The sequence below is a fragment of the Pavona decussata genome, unplaced genomic scaffold (genome assembly GCF_977016875.1).
Source record: "Pavona decussata unplaced genomic scaffold, jaPavDecu1.1 SCAFFOLD_25, whole genome shotgun sequence".
NCBI lineage: Eukaryota > Metazoa > Cnidaria > Anthozoa > Scleractinia > Agariciidae > Pavona > Pavona decussata.
Window position 1 is genome coordinate 1805001 of NW_028145448.1, and position 22580 is coordinate 1827580.

The 22580-nt window shown below is 38.5% G+C and overlaps 1 protein-coding gene, 1 long non-coding RNA gene and 1 pseudogene across 2 annotated transcripts in view; 2 read left to right on the forward strand and 1 right to left on the reverse strand.

The window, feature by feature from the left end:
* The window catches only part of LOC146485734 (uncharacterized), a 3370-nt pseudogene extending 1099 nt beyond the window's left edge, over positions 1-2271 (forward strand).
* Positions 2272-4551: 2280 nt separating this feature from the next.
* LOC146485735 (sushi, von Willebrand factor type A, EGF and pentraxin domain-containing protein 1-like) overlaps positions 4552-22580 on the reverse strand; it is a 64386-nt gene continuing 46357 nt past the window's right edge. The window contains exons 22-34 of the mRNA XM_085103091.1: positions 21980-22150; positions 21028-21141; positions 20087-20209; positions 17769-17891; positions 16750-16926; positions 15109-15303; positions 14536-14727; positions 12858-13034; positions 11131-11304; positions 10674-10847; positions 9656-9991; positions 8550-8736; positions 4552-4900 (exon numbers count right to left, since the gene is read on the reverse strand). Of these exons, the coding sequence (XP_084959217.1) occupies positions 4711-4900; positions 8550-8736; positions 9656-9991; positions 10674-10847; positions 11131-11304; positions 12858-13034; positions 14536-14727; positions 15109-15303; positions 16750-16926; positions 17769-17891; positions 20087-20209; positions 21028-21141; positions 21980-22150 (2333 nt within the window). The 3' untranslated portion in view covers positions 4552-4710. The remainder of the gene's footprint in view (positions 4901-8549; positions 8737-9655; positions 9992-10673; positions 10848-11130; positions 11305-12857; positions 13035-14535; positions 14728-15108; positions 15304-16749; positions 16927-17768; positions 17892-20086; positions 20210-21027; positions 21142-21979; positions 22151-22580) is intronic.
* Positions 4917-6643, forward strand: LOC146485736 (uncharacterized). Its single transcript, XR_014863341.1, has 3 exons — positions 4917-5295; positions 5354-5443; positions 5476-6643. It is a non-coding gene; the product is annotated as an uncharacterized LOC146485736 (long non-coding RNA).

Genomic DNA, 22580 nt, shown 5'->3' on the forward strand with positions numbered 1-22580 from the left:
TTGGATAAAAGGCAAGCCACCTTGCAACTTTGTATAAGGGCTGATGGAGACCAGAACGCAAAGTCAGCTCTTGTGTTTAGAGGGAAAGGAAATATAACCTCACTGGAGAAACAAAGCTATAATGAAAGGGTGGATGTATATTTCCAACAGAATTCATGGATGGATACAGAACTTAAGAGCGTGTCCATGAAAGGACCAGGCAGCGGTGATACATGCCATCTCACCGATTTCAATTAAACTTGGCCAGATTGAAGGGCCCACCTAATATCTTCAAAAGCCAACGTGGTTTGATATTTGGAATTTTCCGGGGGGAGTTAGACCACCCCCCTGCTTTTTTAATTCCCATAAAATTTACTCTAAATAAGCGAAAAGTAAGGGGCTCCTTAAGCTTGTAGAATTTATCTAGTTCTGTTGTGGCTTCACATGAGCATAAGTACATCCTTCATGAGTTATGTGCAGGAGTCTCAGATTATTTGATTAATTACCTGTCAATCAATACAAGTTAATTATTAACTAGGTAAAATAGTATATCAAACTATGGTGATTTTGTGGCCAAATATCTCCAATGGCCAACTCCCGCCCAAAAAGATACAACCATCATGGTTCAGTTCTACCTTTGGCCTAACCAAATCTATAAAAAAAATTTTTGGGACCTGCTATTTTCAGCGCGTATGACAAGCTCAAAGCCTGCACATCTTGCACAAGATTTTGGTTTGATACAAGCCCATAGTCGCAGCAAAAAACAACTTGGGAGTCTTGCTTATATAATGTAAGTAAGCTTACCTATTTTTGGCTGCCACTCCAATTTAAAGACTCAAATCTTCGGTATTGCTCAGAGTCTAACAAAAATAATTCCATTTTATAGGATGGCAAGGGTATACGTGTCGATTTCCAGGCGACATCTAGTCCAAAATTCTGTCACGTTTTACTCGTTTGTCAACAACTACTGTGTGTGAACTATTTGTTTCAGTTTCCGATCAGAATGGTTTTGAGGTTAGATTCTGAAATAAAAGTCTCTAAAATCATGCTAAGATTATGAGTGGATATTCTGTTTGGGCTTGTAAAGCGAAAACTTACAACTTTCTCGCGCCACTAGAGGAAAACAACTGTGAATGCTGATTTTCGGCTCCTACAAATACCAGTTTTGACATAATTTTTGCGAAAATTTCAGATATTATTATCATATCATCAATAACTAATAGAAATAAGTGGGAGGGACCCTTTAATTCGCTCCCAAGTTGTTTTCTGCTGCGACTATGGGCTTGTATCAAACCAAAATCTTGTGCAAGATGTGCAGGCTTTGAGCTTGTCATACGCGCTGAAAATAACAGGTTCCAATTTTTTTTATCGATTTGGTTAGGCCAAAGGTGGAACTGTACCATGATGGTTGTATCGTTTTGGGTGGGAGTTGGCCATTGGAGATATTTGGCCACAAAATCACCGTAGTTTGATATGTTATTTTACCTAGTTAATTATTAACTTGCATTGATTGACAGGTAATTAATCAAATAATCTGAGACTCCTGCACATAACTCATGAAGCATGTACTTATGCTCATGTGGAGCCACAACAGAATTAGATAAATTCTACAAGCTTAAGGAGCCCCTTACTTTTCGCTTTTTTAGAGTAAATTTTACGGGAATTAAAAAAGCAGGGGGTGGGGGGGTAGTCTAACTCCCCCCTGAAAATTCCAAATATCAAACCACTTTGGCTTTTGAGGTTATTAGGTGGGCCCTTCAATCTGGCCAAGTTTCATTGAAATCGGTGAGATGGCATGTATCACCACTGCCTGGTCCTCTCATGGCTACGCTCTAATGGTGCAACAATACACTTTTCCCTGGAGTTGGAAAAATGACCAGGAAAAGGTCATTTTCGCAGACAATGTGGGTTTTCAGCAAACTAGAGAGTTCCATGAGGCATGCAGGAACGAAATCAATGCAACTGTATATTTACTACCAGACAATCAAACTGATAAAATCCAACCCATAGATGCAGGGTGTGGACGCATGATCAAAGTCAAAATTGCAGCTGCAATGGACAAATTTTAAATGGTTGGAGAAAGAGGAAAATATAGATAAATGGCATGAAAAACTTTCTGCGAAGGAAAGACGAATTTTATTGACTGAATGGACTGGAGAAGCCTGGAGTGAGCTCACACAAAATGGAGATCTGTTCAAGAGGCTTTTTGTGAAGACTGGGTGTCTCATGACAGTTGACGGATCCGGTGATGAGAGAATCTCTCCTCAGGGTCTGGAAGATTACAGCTTCTAGGGGAAACTGTAATCTAGAACATTTGAATTTCTGTCACTAAAGAAGTTTTTTGGTGCTTTCACGTTTCCTTGTTTATGTTCATGTTTAATTACTGTAGTGTATTTATTCATCATTACCTATAATGAAGGACAGCCAGTCATCTCATCTATAGGCTCAATGATACAGTACAGATCATTAAAATCAAAGAATACTTATTAATTTATGCTAATTTTACATGTAGGGGCATTTTTGGATAGTACCCGTATTACTAATATAGAAATTTAAGAACATTTTAAGAACACTTTAAGGCTGATTTGTCACTAAGCACCCGTTAAATAAGACCCCGATCAGCCTGACCTCCGAAATCATGTGTTCTTATATGCGGGTGTTTACTGTATACGTTTTGCTAGTATCGGCATTTGATAGAATGAAATTTCAATGTCTCTTATATGATCGTTTCCTCCTCTTCCCCTTACCAGAATTTTTCGGTGGTTGCAAAGCTGTTCACTCCTTCTGTGAGGTGTCCAAATTGTAGTTACACCAAGGACTCTAATTTCCGCTTTTGCCAACAATGCGGCTATAAATGGAAAATCTTCAACAACAAGAGTAGAACGTCTTTAGGTGTGGATGTGAACGCTATTGATGATCGTCTCCGACAACTGACCTTGTTTGATCAAGCAACTAGTTACTCTAAACAAAAGGATCGCTTCGAAGGGAATTAGAAAATTTCATTTCCTCTCTACCAGGCTCTAATACAGTTTCTGTCACCTGTTACACTACGCGATATTTGCCGTTTCTTAGTGCATACAGACAAGAATGGGAAAACCCAGGTTCATCGTAACGGATGCCCTCATCTGGTAAAGAGAGGCACATTGGACTGTGCTTGCCCGTTAAGACTTTCCTAAAAAACCGTAGACTCGTATATTGGTAAATTACGGGCGATCTTCCACGCTATTGGGCGTGACGGTGAATGGGATAGACGCCTTGGCCTTGGAAACCCGGCTGCAGATAAATCTGTTAAGAATTCTCTCCGTTTAGTTACGGCTGAGCAGCTACAGGCAAGAGTAACGTCGTAACAAGCCTCCCCGTTTTTGTGGAAAAACTTGCTCAATTATCTGACTACATCGATAGAAGTCTACAGTCTCCCAAAATCACTCCGACACAGCGTTTTGTACTCGCAAGAGATCAGGCGTACCTTAAGGCGGTATTTTTTTAGTGGTGATAGGCCTGGAGATATGGACCAGGTGAAAGAACCAGATTTTTTGAGATTCTCTTTAATCACATGTGGGGCAAAACCTCGAGGGACGATGATAGTAATGTCTTTGGAATAAAACGGAACCCACAAACAAAGATCTGTCCTACTGCGGCGGAAGCTCGTTTAATGGGACACCTAAAGGAGATGGGGTCAGATAATGGAGAAACTCTTCATGGCTTTAGAACCGGATGTCCTATAACCCTGGCATTGTCGGGAGCTGAGTTGTCGGAAATCATGAATCATGTTGGGCGGACACGACCGCATACTGCCTTACATTACTTGCAATTGGCATCTGCTCGATTATCGACAGTAGACATTCCTGCTGTCACGTCTGAGTGGAATGACGTCGATTAATGTTTTGAAACTTTTAGTCTGTCCTTTTCCTTCATCCACAACCGGGAAAAGGTCGTTTCCAGGAAAGTGAATATGTTCTTTGAAAGAAAATCTTTTGTAATTAACCCTCTAAAGTAAGTTTGGGTAAGAGTTGGGTGATAAGGATCGGAGGTTTAAGGGCTGTTTTGGGATCTTTTTCTTGTAGTAAGCATTATGGAAACGAAGCTGGTTAGCGCATAGATCAATTTTCTCATATCTTAATAACAATGAGCGCGAGTAATTGGGTGTTGTGAAATAGGATACTATTCCGATACTCAGAATCAAAGCACGAAGCCAAAACACTAAAATAACAAGTCTCTGATGCGCAAGGGTATGCAGGTGTACGGGGCCCTGAATCCCAAGGGGTAATAATAAGTGCCGTTTAACACTTCCTCTGCACTCAGTCTGTGATCAGCGCCAAGGAGGAAGGTGGAACGGCCCACCTTCCCCACCCCTTTTTCTTTGCTAAAAATTCGTGTTTGGATCACGAATTTGCTACGGTTTCAACCTCTTCAAGGGCGCTCGATCAATTTTCAAATATCTTAATAACAATCAGCGCGAGTAATTGAGTGTTGTGAAATTGGATACTTTCTTTTCTCTTCATGAATTGTTAATCAGTTTGAGAAGTTTTATTCTTTGTCGTATACCTAACGACAACGCAAGAAAAAGTGTCTTCCTGTTATATAATTCGTTCAAATTAAGTCAGGATCCATAATTAAATACAGTACAAACATTTTCAGTGCTTAAAGCTTTATTCCCTCTTTATCTGCGCCATTTGTTTGTCAGTACAATTCTAATCTAATGACGCTAATTCAGGTCAGGGAAGTGTACTTCTACTTTCTCTTCTTCTTGTTTACATACGGCCAGTATTTCTGGTAGGTCCCGGTCCATCCCTTATTAAAGCGACCATTTGAGTTCCCCTTATTGGTGGTAAAGTGGATCCACAAGTAAGAGTTGGAAGTGAAGGAGCCGGAAGGAATAGTGTGTCCTCCCCAGCCGTTTGTTAGGACAGATTCGCCAAACCTAGGAAACAAGACAAAATTGCAATAAGGGAACGTAGTAATCCACTTTGATGCTTACGGTCATCCAAAATGGACGTCAATCTTACATTCGGAATAGTTAACACTTATTCGCCGAAGGCGAAGTAAATATTGGTGAATATTCGTCGAGGGGAATATTCACCAATATTTACTGAGCGTGAGGCGAGTAATTGTTTTAGAATAATTACTCAGGTGATTATCAGAGAAAATCAAGAACCATGCGAGAAAATGTCAATTTTGTTTGTTTGTTTGAATTGCGTCAATGAACAGAGACGCGCAATCTACCAAGCGCATACTGAATCAAAATCACATGCTCAAGCGATAAACTGCACTCAAGCAGTATTCTTTAACTGCCGCTTCATTGAGACGAAGCATTGAGTTCTGTGAATGAACGTTGGGTTTCTCCGACCCATTTACCAAAATAGATGGAGATGAGCCAGGCTGTTTGGTGTAAAACTCAATCATCACAAGTGTTAGCGATAGCACTTTATCGCAAAACTTTTCTTTTGACATGATGGTGTCGCCGGTTGACGGACTTTTATAGATTTGCCCTCGGAGATAAGCTGCTTCAGGTAAGAATCAAGTACTTTATTGGCTTCACTAAGCAGTGACACGTTTGTGGCCAATTTTTGTTGTGGGGCGGTGACTTTAGATGGTGGTCGAGCGGCAGCTCTAACCGACAACAAACTAGTTTTAAGATTATAACAACTGCCGTCTTTTCACCTCAGTGAAACCTAAAACGCAGAAAGACATTTATTCATCTCGTTTACTTCCATGCTTTCAAATTCTGTCTTAAATTTGTTTTGTTGGTGAAAATCATTCTGTTGAATAAGGGAAATCTTGCGCGAATTTAACTTAATTTGTTGTTTTCATTTTAAGCCATCGACATCGACAACATTTCCACTGCAAGGTTTTTTGTTTTAATCACAATTTGCAAAAGTTTTATATATTGCCTTCGGAAAGTGTCACCCTAGACTTAACTGCATCTTTAGTACCTTTCGGAATTGTATTTTCTTTCACCTTCTCTGACTTCTTCCTCGGAAACATCAACAAATCGTTAAGCAGAAATTTTGAAAATGAGTGCTCCCTCTATAATCTCCTTGCGCGAGGTGATTATAACAGGATACGACGCAATCCTTGACCAGTCAGATCAACAGTATCTCTACAATTACCTGAGTAATTATACTAAACTAAATTATTCATGATGTTGCAGCTTGATCATGCAAATTAGTGTTGAAGGTATTAAACAGTTTATTTTAAACAGTTCACAAAGGTCACTGTGCTGCTGCTAGATGGTACTTTAGCGTAGTTTGGGGCTAGGGGACAAGGTTTGCTTTGATTATATATGATTTGTTATTTGTAAGTCGTTGATCCTGCTGCGGCTTACAACTTCTGATCAAAATCTCATCTGCACTTTCTTGATGTGTAAAATTGTTGTAAGAAAATTAAACCCTTCGTGCAAGAAACAATGATTTATTTGGCGTACAGCCTGACAGAGCAAAAGTCACCTTGTTACAGACGAAATTATTTTGATTTGAATATGTGGAAAAATGATGCTGATGTTGAAGACTTGTTTACAAAAATATAACTTGAAATGATTATGACATTTTTCAATTTGTAAAACATATCTCCATGTCACAAACATCATCGTCAGTTACAGAATATTTGAAAAACCGTTAGGACTATATAACAACTAAGCTAAACATGCATAACTAATTATGATTAAGTGACACAAATAGAGAACATATCTGAGGGAATAACAAAATGTTGGAAAGAAAATAAATCCCAAAGCATAAAAGCCTGCGATCAGGCGTTCTTTTTTTCGGGGGAGCGCGAAAGTGTGGCAGCGCGAGAGTCGGCGGTCGGGAGAAGCGAGAAAAAAAAAAGAACGCCTGATACAGTTACTGGACGAGTCGTCTGCTGCCCCTTTGTTTGTTTACGTGATGTTTTCTTGTGTCATGCTTTTAAAGTAAGCCAATCAGATTTTACCAGAAATGAATACATCCTCAGCTAATTCTCAAAATTCTAAAGATATCTTTGAACACTCAATATTATGCTAAGAACAAATGAAATGTATGATTTTAAATGCCAATTCTAAAATTTCTAAAACTACACAATGGCTTTCTCTAAGCGGAAAAGAGCTGAGCTCTCGAAATTAATTAGTTCCAAACTTTTAGGCATGAATCGACGAGACAGTGTTTCACAGTTTTTCAACGTATTTATAAATGTTTCAGCTTCATTCCAAGCGAGCGTGAGAAACTTCAGCTCGAACGCCGATATTATCACGCTGTATTGAACTTACCAGGTTGCAACTGTGTGAAACTTCATCGACTACCAAAACCTTCGTCTGGTGAAGATTGCCACACCGCGCGGAACGCCTTTCTCCATCAATCACTCAGCCATTGTTCAGCATTGCCGTAAACAATGTCGACGTTCCCTGCCTCAATTTCTCTGTCGACCTCGACTTATTTCCCAATTGTGGCAGAAGTAACTCCAAACTCCTCTTTTTTAACATTTTCGACTTTTTGTTTTTGTATGTACTCCAGGGGACTCATTACAACAACAGATGTTTTAAAACCACCAGAAGGATGTAATATTTTTCATCCGGACTTTTGGACACTCCTGCCAAATGCCGTTGGAAGGACGACTAAAACATCTTCTTTTAAGCAAACGATCCTTTGGATGCATTCTGTTTGTTCATCCTTTAACGATTTGTGGATGAAGTCTTCAAGAGACGAAGTAAGAGCCGTGAAAAATTCGCAGTTCGCATCTTCCTCGGCGGCCGCCATAATTTTGAAATTACACCAGAAGTCAAACATGCAATCATGTAACCAATTAGAACGTGGCCCAAAGATTTTTTTGTTTTTCGACCAATCGGAGAAAAAAACAGACTTTGGATTTTGAACATGTAATCCGACAAGTAAATGTATCATGCCCTCCTTCCCCGGGATGAGATGTAGGGAGGGAGGGTATGATTGCAGGTTAAAAGCATAAGTGCCAGGTTGAGATGATGAACTTGTTGATTTAAATTGAGCTTTTCCCAATTTATATATACATAGCTTCCTTAAGTTTAAGTTGAAATTTAGTGGAGACCGAATCAAGGATTTCGAATCAATCCGCGGAGCAAGATTGACGACAACGGTCTGAGCTTTGTAAGTGTTTGAAGATGTGTGAGGACTTATCATAAGAGCGGTGTTCACGGACGCGTGAACAAGTTCATCATGTCAACCTGGCACTTACGCTTTAGGCTTTATTTTCTTTCCAACACTTTGTAACTCACTCAAATATGTTCTCGATTTTTGTCACTTAATCATAATTAATTATGTATGTTTCGCTTAGTTGTTATATAGTCCTGACGATTTTTCAAATATTCTGTTACTGACGATGATGTTTGTAACATGGAAAAAATTCGCAATCTTCTTAAAAATTACGATTTGTTTTCTGAGGTCTCGACCAACTTGAAATGATTTAATAAAAGTTCACTTGATGATATTTTGTCACATTTGGACTAGCATAGAAACGGAAAGATCATATTTTCCACAGTAAGAAAAAGAATATGAGTTTGCAATTAATGGTTATAACAAGTAAAAAGTATTGTTATGATTAATATTGCTGTAATTGCTATTGCTCACCTCCCTGATGTGATGGCCACGAGATCATAATTACTTTCCGTCGAAAAATCGACGAAGATGAATTCCGCGGTGTCCTGGGTACGATACACTAACCACGTGCAGGCGAGGTTATCCGTGTAACCATTCGGGTAACCAGGAGAGGTGATTGGGCCATTTCCATCCTTTAACACTCCTCCGCAATCTTTGTCTAAAGAGAGAGAGAGAGAGAGAGAGTCCTGCTAAGTCCCAGAATAAATTCTCAAAGTAAGGTCTTCTTGAAAAACTTTGAAAGCAGTTTTTTTTTAATTAGAGAGGACTCCCAGCTCAAAACTAACTACTTTCCAACAACCTTATTTGTATTTTATTTTATTTTATTTTTGTCAGTAATACAATCTCCCTCGCGTGTTTGAGGGGTGGGTGATACGTTCAATATTTTTTATTAACGCAAATTATTTCATGATACAAAGCATGAAGAAACAATTAAAAATTTGTCCTTTTTTCTATATTTGTGTAGTTCGATTAAGCTCTTTTTAAATGGATTTTACTGCCTTAATTTCACTTGGGCCAACGACACATATTTCAATTATTGCTTTAAAATTGTCGACACTGCTGTTCCAAAACTGTGGAAATGTGTATCATACCATTCTGAATGTTGAGAAAGACCGTAAAAGTGTTCAAGGGCAAACGAGAAAAGGAAGGACGTTGCTGTGGCAGTAACAACTCTGGACGTTTAACAATATTTCTCGGGCAACAAATGTTGAACGCCAGCCACAGTTTGGCAATTCACCAAGGCAAGGGACATAATATCCTCTAAGCATGCGCTATATTAGAGGCAACAGAAAATAGCGAGCCCTTTTAAATTTGGGCTTTTTGACAACTGCTGCTCGTCTAAAGGGAGGAAGAGGCGTACAGGATACATCTCAGCTCTGTAATTTAAATAGTACTGAAATGAAAATAACAGTTGGGGATATAAAGTGCGTTCGATACTGTTTTCTTTGACGTTGGCGAATACACTTTCTTACTTTGACCATACAATAATTATGATAACCATGCAACATGAAACGAAACTTTTTTTCTTTTTTTTTTTTTCTTTTTTTATATCGTTGTAGCATTTTTGCGTTTCTTACCAACTTGCTTGTAGTTGAAACTGAATCCCTTGAAGTTTGTGGCCCCGTCACTAACGAATCTCACTCGCACGACATTCCCGGATGAAGTGAATGGAGGTGGTTTGTAAGTTGTTCCATCAAACACGATCGTGGGCGCATGGTAATGACTTGTGTCGTAGATCAGCAAAAAATCTTTGCCAGTTTCCGTCTTGAAATCTGTAAATTCCAATCTGATTTTCTTGTTCACTGGAACTTGTATCTGCCACGTGCAGTAATCGTTGTCGTTGTAGTTGCTGGGGAAATTTGATGACTTCACTGTACCACTAGGACCATGCTTGAACTCTCCACAACTTGTTGCTAAAAACATAAAGGATATTGTATTGGAACCAGAGATACAACCAGGAAATCTACCCCTGTACCTGACTGTAGTTTGGCTGAACACAAACGACAAGTACTAAAACGAGTGAAACACAACTTTGGCACCGTAATACCCCCTCGGTCAAAGGAAAAAGTCTGCTTTGTGGACAAGAAACTCAGCTGAGACTACTGTAGCAAAATAAATGCATGTGGTTTCGACAAACACACTTAAGAAGTAATTTTAACAATGCCAAATATAAACGGAAGACTAATCCTAACAACGGAGGTGACGAAAAATATACGAAATGACTAGAACAATTGAAACATAATAGTAACAAATTTGTTATCAATATATTAGAGATCGAGGAATACGACCTGCTTGGTCATCAATGCCAACAGCGAACTACAGACAGTTGCAACAAAGCAATGGCTTAATTCCAGACAGACTTCCAATAGAATTGTGGCTTATCTGATCAATCGAGTCAACACCATATACTAACGAAACACATTTCACTGAACTGTGATGAAATTCGCTCAGGTTGTCGAAAGGTTAGCGTCAGTCAATGGACGTCACCGATAACAGTCCTTCTTGGGATTAGCCTCCGGCTGCTAATATTCATTTTACCGACCTATCGAAAAACTTTGTAGAACAGGTCTAAATCAAAATATGGCCATTACTTACCTTGACACGTCGGTTGACTGCCTGACCATAGGCCATTTGCCTGACATGTCCTGATTTGGTCGCCAACAAGTTTGAAACCAGGATCACACTCCAGGATGACTTGACTCGCGTAGGTGAAGGTGCCTCCATATCTTTGACCATTACTGGGTGTGCCTGGGTCGCCACAGTTGACAACTGAAATTGTGCAGAAACATGACGTATGATAAACTACCCTTTTATCAATGCTGTTAATGAAATTTAACTCGAAAACCATGTAACGAAAGGTGAAAAACTGAAAACGACGAGGTGGAACATAACTCTTTAGTCACAGCATCCAAACCTTTCCCCCTGGCCCAGTGAGCAAAACCTCTTTGGATGAATCTTGAACAAGCAGAGGTCCCATTGGCGCAAACATGGTATTTACTTAACACAAATCGCGCAATTAAAAACCTAAAACGTAATGGCACATATTACTCACTATGGCATGTAGGTTGGGTGCCAGTCCAAAGACCGTTATTCTGACACGTGCGAATGGCGGACCCTTGCATGTTGTAGCCAACGTCACACCGGAATTCGATCGAGTCACCATATTGGTAGAAGGATGAGTTCTTCTTTCCATTGGTAGGGGTACCAGGATTACCACAGGAGAACTCTGTAAATAACAATGTTAAATTTAAAGCCAATATTAAGGATGGTACCTACTCTTGCTACTGCGCATCCGTTCCACGCAGCTTCAGATACTCCGAGAAAGTCGGATTTCTTAACGGTGATACTTGCTAAAACAGGGATACTTTTGCGCGGTTTATAAGTGCGCGGGAAAAGCAGATCTTGGCACTTTGGGATAACTACCCATTTTTCAGAGATAAATAAGCTTCAATTTGGGAAAAAATGCCGTACATTTTTTTGAATGTCGGCGCTTTTTAGAATGATTGTTGCTTAATTATCTCTAAAATATGCATAGTTACCCCCAATTTTCTTTTTGGATTCCAATAGCCCTTGCTAAATTCTGCTTTTCCCGCATAGTCATAAACTGCACAAAAACATCTCTGCATCAGTAGGCACCGTCCTAAAGGGGGATCTGGAATAATTTCAAGAATGACCTTTCGTTGGTCCATTTTAAGGTCAATCTTTTGGTTTTGATTACAATTCGAAAATTTTGTAGGTTTTTGGACGTTTTAATTTGGAGAAATTCGTTAATGCAAATCACAAAAAAGTACTATTCGATCGCGCAATTCTATCCCGTCCTTTCGAGATGGATAAGGATTTAAAATGACTGTCGAAGGAAATCATTATTTAATTTTCCGGGTACGTGGCGTTTTCATCTCGGGTTGATGATGCATAGTTTTGAAGTAGTTTTAAACTATAGTTCTTACTATCTACCTAGTGGTGTAATTTTAAGGCGTTCTCACACAATGGGTTATAATTATCTAGTTATTGACTGCCATCGTAAAAGGGCGCAAAAATCAATTCCCAAAGAGTTAAATTTACAAATTTCGAGACAGGTGGTCTAATATACCAAGTCCTTCCCAGTGAATGGGGTCGGAAATAGAACCAACGTGGGTTTATCGCGCGTTCCTAAGCAAGCGTATATCTGGGTAATTTGGTAATAAGGTAATTTTACCACCGTAAAGAGATCCGTGAGCTTACGTGTTGCCGGGTGAACGATAGCCCTTCGTCAAACTGAATCAATGAACTATGGTTCAGGTGCAGTTTGTATAGTGAGTATTGAAGCTGCGCTATTTATGGAAGCATAGTAACGTGAAAAAAACGATTTGGTGTCGATGTATCCAGTCGAAATCAAAGATGCGTCTAAACAATCCGCTCGACACTTTAACCTGGTTTGGACGCATATTTGCTCCGACTGGTAAAGACATAGCAGTGGCACTATGCTTTAACTAAATAACCTGCCAGACCATTCTCTAAAACAAATGGCAGCCTATGGAATTTCTCTAAATGAATGTGACACAGAAAGCCACAAAACTGACTGACTCATTCTTGTTTTTCAAGTTAGTATGTTTCCGCGAAGCTTATCAGCGAAGCTCATCTACTCACAGGTAAACCACAGACAATCCACAACTGATATCGTGTTCGCTTGGGCTTGCGCTCGAACAGTAAGCTCTCAAATGTATTGTGGTTAAATTACCTTAACAATTCAGTTAATAAGACAACATATTTGTATTCACTACGCCGTTCACACAGCATTACCTAAGCAAACAGGTTTAGAGCCGCTCCACTTTCCATCGGCTTGACACACCTGATTGTCTTCTCCCTCCAAGTGGTGGTCTGCTTTACACGTGTACGTAACTTTAGAGCTGTACTTAGTGTTCGTCATAATGTGGCGGAATCCTCCATACGGATTTCCAGGGTCTCCACAGTCCGCCACTGAAAATTGCATCCACAAAGATAAACCTCAGGAATTTCTTTAATCAGTCTTATTGACGAATTTCCTTTTGAACTACTTAAGAAATATTTATTGCAATTTGTTTATCATTTTGCCCGATTTTACCTTCTTTCCCTGGGCGTCCTTGGATTAACAAAGTAAACCTGACAGGCTGGGCATTAAACGAATGTTGGGAAAATGTTGGATGAACGGAGTTTTCAAACGGTTTCAACGTCATTCAACATTTTCAAGAACAGAGGAAATGTTGAAGTGATGTTAAATGAAAGTTTAAACCAATTTAAATGTGATTCAACACACTAGAATTTTCAACAAGTTTTTAACATTTTTTTACGATTTCAACAATGTTGAACGACCTGTTCAAACGCCCCCGACATTTGGTTCCACAATGAATTATGTGAATGCATAGAACGAAATGTTGAAACCGTTTAAACTGGTGGCCTTAACGATTTATACACCCAGGAGAAGGGAGACAGCGCGCCGCAGAAAATCTTGTCGTAAGCCGGCGATACACCTGGCGATTTTATGCACCGAGCGCGGCGAATTTCATCGCCATCGCGAGCGATTTTCGCCACCGATTGATGCGGACACACTTGACGATTTTTTTTTTGCCGATCGCGGCGATTTTTGAAAACTCATTTGATAAAATCGCCCAACCTGATGGATTGGCTTTACTGACGATACGCAGCAATGACCATAAAAAAACGAGGGAACGGGCACACTTGGCGAATGCCGGTGAATTTAATCGTCGATATCTGACATGTCAGATACCGGCGATCGGTCAAAATCGCAATCGCTGCACCGGGCACACCTGGCGATTTTCGCCGATCGCGACGATCAGCGTATATAATTGCCAAGTGTGTCGCTGGCTTTAGGAAAAAAAAGGAAGACGTACTTAAAGCATCGAACCATTAGCCTTCGGATGACGTCTGAGCGGATAACCAAATACACACTCGATTAAAAGAGAACCTTATCCCACGGCAAAGTGAGAATTATAAACGATCGATCTGATGGAATTTTGGGCCCAATTGTTCAAAGCCCGATTAAGCTAATCCTGGATTAAGGTGAACGTTGATTCGAGTTTAATTACTAATCAATAAAGATTCTTCAAAATGATTTTTGGCACTCAATTTTGACTTAGACTTTTCTTCACCTTTAGCTTAAAATTAGGCTTTGAAATCACTTTTAAAGAGCGAGAAGAAAACCTTGATTAACTTTTAATCGTAGATTAGCGTTAATCGGCTTTCGAACAACTCGGCCATGATGTGATATAACTAGCATTCGCATATTTCGTGTTTTTTCTCTTTGTCTACGAGAAAAATGGAAATTTTAACCGCCACAAACCGCACCTGATTTTATTTTCTAATAATATGAGTGCATAGGTCAAACGTTTCCCATAAAGCTCAGTGTTGCGTTTTCTACTTCATGGGTTTATACCTTTACGTGAGAAGATTTTTTTAATTAGTGTATATTCTAAATACTTACACACGCAAACAGGGTCTTGTCCTGACCATTTTCCACCTCCTACTCCATTGGAAATACAAGTTCTAAATGATGAGCTCGATGGCACCAGATTAAAACCATGTTTGCATGTGATACGTAGAGTTGCACCCAGTTCATAACGGTAACCTTGAACCGCGCCATTGGTCGGGACTGGAACTGGACTACAGAAAGCAGCTGAAAAATCGAAAGCAATAAGTGGTTTGAGAAGCCTAATGTATAGCGTTTTTAATGTCTGAAATAGTTTCTGTTTGGCTTCGCCTTTTAAATATTTGATGACATTTGAAAAAAAACAGATGAATGACAAATACTGCATAGAAAAAAAAAGCATGAGTGTTAGATTATATTTGCCGGTGGAATTTGACCTAATGGATATAAGAAGTTCGGAATATTTTTCTTACTCTCTTGGTAAAGAAAACACACAATATACAAAACACACGTTTTACGTTGGTGGGCCAGAAAATGGGCAAATTTTTGTGAAGTTTACATCCATTGATAATTAGCTAGCCGTACTTTTTGTGCTTTTAGTCCAGCTCACCACAGCCTTGAGTCACCTACCAACACATCTTGGTTGTGTTCCGCTCCATGTCGCATCTCCCTGACAAGTCCTCGTAGCATCGCCTGACGCTGGCATTCTGTAGTTCGCCTGGCACGTAAATGTTGCTCTCGTTCCTAGCACATATTTGCCACCATCATCTCCTGTTATTGCTCTTGTGGCGTGTTCCACTTGACCAATCTCCGCGCATATAACACCTTGAAATTATAAAATTTAAGGAAGGAAGGAAATACGTTAAAAGCAATACAAACGTTAAATCAATATTTATAGTTTTGTAGTTAATGCCGTGATCTCGTTTTATTTTATTTTCAGATTTCATTATTATTATTTTTTTTTTTCAAATTAAGGTGCATCATTTCTACATGCAAAACGTTTAGGTGCCTCATTGTATAATGTTTTTGTTGAGTTTCGCTGAAGCATCTTGGAATCGAATCTACACCAAACTAAACTAAACTGAGTGTAGCTCATCCCCAAAATATTCAAGCTGTGGCTAAAGGCAACATGATTCCTTTTATTATATAGACAGGAGAGTTACACTAGAAAATACACCACTCGTAAAATTCATATACGAAGTAATATATCAAACACGAGAAAGAGTGTTTCATCAGATATCCAAACACTGAGAAGTAGGTGGATATCTGATGAAACACACTTTCGAGTGTTTGATATGGCTTCTCAAATGATCAGTAATTCTTGGAGAAATTCAAGGCTAAAGTTGGTAAAATTTTATGGTAATTAGGATCACATATCCAAACCACGGTCATGGCAGTGATTTTCTTTGTTTTCTCTTGAAAAACTGCATTCGGGACCAGAGTGCCGTATTTTCCATAAACTCATCATTGAGGATATTGATGACGTCATTTGGCACATTTTCACGGTTGTTTGTGCAAACAGTCGGTAAAAAATGGCGAAAGATAGATTTGTCTATATAATAAAAAGAAAATTACACGGTGGTTTGAAGAAATGAATTTTATTTTTTTGTGTTAAAAACAATATTTCACAACTCGAAAATACAATTCATATCTTCGCTTCCCCGTGTAATATCCTCTACGTATTGCCGGTTTTCACTGTCACGCCATTAAAAAAAATCGAAAGCATCCCATGAATGAAGGCAAAAAAATTGAAATGTTATAGATGATAAATAAACAAGGAATCTGTCCAAGTGTCAGGTCTGTGCGGTATTCTGTACTCGAGTTATTTGACAAAATGTTCCACACAAATCTATGGCGGTCGGAAATAGGAAAAAACATCTGGAGTTCACTTTTGCCAGAAAAGAGGTTTGTTTTCCCTTGTGAATGTTCGAATATTTAGATCAATATTTCTCCTCAAACTTAAAATGATTACAATGCAGAGAAAATCACCCGAAGAGTCATTTTTAAGAAACGGAACAGTAATGTAACGGCCGTCCTCCTGATGTCACAGACGATGAAAACTCGGAAATTGAAAACTGAAAATTGAAACTGTTGTATTTTCAAAAGGAAGTACGACATCGAGCTAAGAAATAGCGAAAAGACATATTTTTAGGTAATCTTTCCTTCAATGAAGATGAAAATTTTGTAGGCCTTCCGGTTTTGAATTCAAGAATTAAGTGACGTCACATGAAAACCAAAAAAAGTTACTCTCCCACGCTAAGAATGACTTACGTATGCAGCTAGGTTCCTTTCCTGACCACTTTCCGTCTGCTTGGCAATATCGAGTGGTTGCAAACGACGCTCTGAATCCGTTGTTACAAGTATATGTTGCTGTGCTTCCCAAGTTTTCTCCAGAACTTAGGACTACGTTACCGTTGGCTGGAGAGCTCAAGCTTGGACACGATAGTGCTACAAGGATGCCAGAATTAAACAATAAAAAAGTCATAGTTAGGACTGTTATTTTCCTTAAATCTCTTTTGCACATAAATAGAGTTTATCTACCTACTTCCCAAGTCAATTAAAACGAACGAGAAATGCGCAAATGAATAAACACCAAAAATCAAAAAGAAGGAAATACGCTACTTCTATATTTTTTCGTAATCACCGCATAGGACCATAGGCAGTACGAAGGACACTTGCCATGTGCTCACAGTATACCTACAGCTGTGCGAAGGGTCAGCATAGATTCGACAGGCGGATTCAGTTTCCCTTGGGGGATCCCATGCATGGACATAAAACTAAAGCATATACTGAAGCGCCCGTTCCGAAGTTCAAATGGTAACTGCGGGCGAGTTTTTATATGTTTTTTTAATCAGAAATTGGAGTCCGTTACCGAAGAAAAATCACATTAAAAAAAGTAGTTATCCCGTGTAAGGTTCTGTCGTTGGATTGCAACCATGTCAAAGGCATTAAAAAATCGGAAAAAAATAGAGAGTTTGTATGGATTTGGACGACCTTTGACAGGTCACATCCTGGTCACTTTGTAATCATACATGAAAAAACTTGGTAAACTTAATTACTAATTTTTATGTGATAATTCTGGCGATGGGTCTCATTTCTTCGTATGACGCCATTTGAACAATGTGTGAACTAGTGTCCAATCCCTTTATGAACTTCGCAACGGGAAAAAATATAATTTTGTTTAACATACTTAATAGGAACTTATGAATTGCAGGCATCAGGTCGGCAAGCGTGCGAGTGCATAAAGGAATTTGTTAGAGGATGACTACGAGATATAAAGCATAAGTCACCTTCACAATTCTTTTGATCTGGCCTGAGACGGTATCCTTGCCTACATTCGCAGGAAAACGACTGGTGCGCGTTTATGCATTTGTGTTCACAGCCACCATTTGAAGATGCACACTCATCAATGTCTGAAAGTAACAAATAAAGAAAAAACGTTTTTCCATAAAAATCGTTTTTATACCAACGTTGAGGTTGCTATTGACCCAGATTTTAAGAACTTGCTAAAACGTACCCAAGCTGAGGAAAATGTTCTTAATTTTTTGGTTCGTTTATATTTGTTTGTTCATGTTCTTAGCATGCTCTTAACTTACATGGTGTAGAATTTGAGAAAAAAAAAAACACGATATGAACGTGATTGTGAAACCTAAAAAAGACCATTGTGCATGTGCGCTGTAATTCGAAATTTTGCTACATGTACTACGAATGTAATTGGAATGTTGCTACTAGGCGTATTTAGTTCGATGTAAAAACGGGTGCAGAACTGAATAAAAATGCCCTTTTTTCCATCTTGGGTACGTTTTAGCAAGTTAGGTTTATCCTCGGCAGCAAAATTAGACATTTTTATTGTGTATGGCTGGCCCGCAGCCATCTTCAGAACAGACATTAAATAAAAGTCCTTCCTTGCTTTCCCAGATCCTCAGAGCACAACCCCTTCAGTTTTACTGGACAACTTTAAGTTGCCATAATTGTTGTTTTAAAAAGATATGAACCGTCTACGAGATTGGAAAGTCTGGGTATAATTGTTACACAAACCTCGAATCGACCTTTAATGAAGAAGGGAAAGAATACTAGCCCAAGCAACTGCACACAACAAAGACCAGAATAATTTGCTTCTTTCTTAGAAACAATGGCCCGTATATTAAAGGGGAAGTATTATGGGGTTTTTGACCGCTTCTGTCAAAAATAGTGAAATAAGATCTTCACTTACCTATGAAATAATTCTAGAACACCAAGAAGAAAGAAATCAACTCAATTATTGAAAGAAACAACTCGTTATCTATTCTAGGGCATTTTGGAAACAAAAATGCGAAAACTTGAAAAACGTTAGCCTAATATTTTTCAAGTTTCAATCCATTCCGACCTATTCTCCCTCTGGCCAGAGGCACTAATCGACAGTTTTATTGCACTGGGGGTAATTTATCACAAACTTAGACAATTATATTTTTGTTTCTGTTGATAGACAAACAGTTTTGGGTTTTGAAATGACATCGAGTTCTCGTGATACTTCCCCTTTAATATGTTCGGCAATCCAAAAACCCTTAGCACCATCTAATAATATATTATTATTATAATTATTATTATTATAATAATTATTATTATTATTATTATTATTATTGTTATTATTATTATTATTATTATTATGATAATAAAATAAGAATACTGCTCATGATATTCCCACATTTCCCTACTCTATCTATTGCCAGGCAACTGTTGGTCAAAATCTTAAACTGATAATGGAACAGAGGGATAGTTTCAAACCAAACCATGCGCAATTTAACTGTCTTCTGCGAGATAAGGCTGTAGTGTTGCTAGTCGCCTGTGCCGTGAATCCAAATTTGCCGTTTAAAGATCGCCTCCATCTTGTATATTATTTAAAAAAATATGGACGTTTAAGAAAACAAAAAACGTTCTGACGATATGAGAAATGTAATTTAAAAACGCTTTGCTGTTTCTTCTTTTGTTTGACCTTTTAGATTTCTTATTGAAGAAAGGCACTAAACAAGTCACATTAATTTTTCGTTTAGAAATATCTTATTCTCTTCGTCCTTATCGTACCAATCTTGGACAGTCACCTATCACCTGATTATATTAATACGACACGTTTCTAAAATGTGTCTCGGAGATAAGAAAACGACAACTGAGAACGACAGCTGCTTATAAAAATGACATTAAAAAGATTTGGGGAAAACACATGCGGAGGGGATGGTATCCACCTTCTCACCCTCATGCACCTGCCTCTTGCATGCGTGGTTGTTGGTTAAGGCCCGTGCAAACGGATTCAACATTTGACCAACATTTGTTCAGCAAAAGTTGAACGGGTGTTGGGCAAATGTTGAACGGAGTGTTCAAACGGCTTGACCGACATCCAACATTTTCGAGAACGACGGAAATGTATGGATGTTGAATGAAAGTTTAAACCAATTTAAATTTGATTAACACGCTTTGAACAAGAATTCAACATTTACATACACTTTCAACAATGTTGAACGACCTGTTTAAACGCCCCCGACATTATATTTGGTTCAACAAAGTGTTGATCGCATGTTAAATGCCTTTAAGGTAGCCAAATTAATGCAGACTTTGTTACCACAAGAAAACGTACCTTTGCAGCTCCTTTTGCCAGAATCCAACTCCATACCATTTGGACAGGAACAAGAGAATGAACCAGCAGAGTTGTGACACGTGTGAGAACAGCCTCCGTTTGAAGATGAACATTCGTTGATATCTGGAAGAAGATGAAGAAGATTTCAAAACTCATTAATCTTTCATTAGCCCATTGACCTTATTTGTATGCGGTGTTTAATGCTTTTTCTCGTATGCTAATTTCAAATGTTCTCAAAAGCATCATTGTTATGAACTCTCTTGACACATGCTTTTCCAGGAATGTTTTTGAAGCCGTTCAAAAAACTCGCAGCACGTGTTTTATCGGGTCTGAAACCACTCCGCTGCGCCTCGTGGTTTTAAATCCCGATAAAACGCTGCTGCTAGTGTTTTAAACATTACATTAACTTCGCACGATCCTTGGTAGATGCATATAGTACAACGCAAACTCAAATTAAATCCGAAGAATGTTGAAAATTTACATGAACTGTAAATGGAGCTATGCCTTATTACATACCCAGTTGGAATAACAAAAACATATCGGTTCACGGATTTCATTTTAAGGCAACTTAAAAGAACATGTGGGTAAACAAAATAGATTTGTAGACAGAAATGATTTTGACGATTATTACTATCCTTCTAATGAAGCAAAACAGCTCTGTATCGATCTCTTGAATAAACAACCCTTCAAGATAAGTTGTTATTTCAATAAGGACTGTACCTGAATTCTGCTCCTGTTCATATAATTTGTTAAACAACACTTCGAGTCACATCCCCGTAAAATAAGTGTATTTAACCCTATTTCTAAACTGATCTCGAACCTTTAATCCATTTTTTTCAACCTTATCTAACAATTTGTAAATCAAACTGTATTTATTTTCTTGAATTTAATGCAGCTTAATAAAAAAAATAAAAATAAAATAAAATAAATCTTCAGCCTACCAATACACGTGGTCGCTCCTTGGAGTTTGTAGCCTTTGTGACAATGACAGATGTGTCCTCCTACAGTGTTCTTGCACCATTGATTGCACGGATTATTGGCACACTCGTCAATATCTGGAAATCAGCAATTATGTACGAACAACATATGATTCAAATAAACACCTGCTGAACAGCGTTAGCACTAGAGTCTATTAGTCAAAATTAAGCAATGAGACGTTTCTTTGTGATTGATCCCCGTCAATCTTGGATAGAAATGTTACCAGCTTGGCCTAACGGATCAACGTTAATCAATTTAGCCGACTAAATTTCATTTAAATACTTTTTGTGGGAATTTCACCACCAGTTCAATCTCTGTCTGCTTTTGTCAAAAGGTGAAGGAAAATTATGCCGCGGGAAATACGGACTTTGACTCTTAGCCATAAAATCACACGTCATTACGACGTTATGCGTAACTACGCATTTGTCTGCCCTTTTGCACATAATGTAAGCACAATTTTATCTGTTCTGTGATGAGGTACATCAAACATATATTTGAGATTACTACAAACTTCTACGTTAAAACGTCTATTTCGTCATTACCTCCCCTCTCAATGACATTCGGATTCAGAACTTCAAACGCAATCGACGATTTGCATGTTTTACTGCTGTCAATCATAATTAACCGACTGACCACAAAAATACAGAAACTGACGAAGTGGATCGAAATCCGCTAATCACAAGCGGGTGAACATGACGTTTTGACTCTATTTAGCCAAAGGTTTTTTTTAGTTTTCTAAGAGGTCCGCTGCAGTGATTGACCGCAGTGAAAAGCGTAACGGCTGGTTGAATCTTGAACTTCAGAGTCTGAATGTTATTGAAAGGCGCAATAATAAAAGGCTTCTCTGAGACTTTCCTTAACATGCGCTCGGAATGTAAGACCCCAGCCACTACCCACCAATTAAATGAAACCTACCTTCACACTTCGGATGGATTCCTGTCCATCCTCCCCTTTGGCAAGTCCTTGAAGAGGATCCCTTGATGGTATATCCTGCCTTGCAAGTAAATGTGATACTGCTTCCTGCATTATAATTGGACGAGGACTTTGTGCCATATATGGGGGCACCAATTGGAGCACAGGGTGTGGCTAAATAAAAGAGTCCATGAGTAACTCTGATTAGAAATAAATCATTTTTGGTAGTTAGCTGTTTTGAAATTGTAGCACCAAAGAGCTATTATTTGACTTCTAACTAAATAAAAGAGCTCAGTAACTCTTATTAGAAATGAACTTGTTCCCAACAACTAGTACACCAAAAACCATCCATAAGTCAAGAACCAAACCAAAATAAACATGTGTTCACTTGATGTTTGTTTCATTTAAACGTCACTGAAATGTCACATTTCTCTATTTGCGGCTGTAACAAAACTATTTTGGGTAAAATAATCAACCACGATAGCAAAATTGTACGGTGGAACATTTATCTTTTTGGCAAAAAATATCGTAGTACACATAAGTTTTGTCATAATCTATAACCAAACCATTATATATCGTAACCATAATTAAGTTGCTTCCAAGA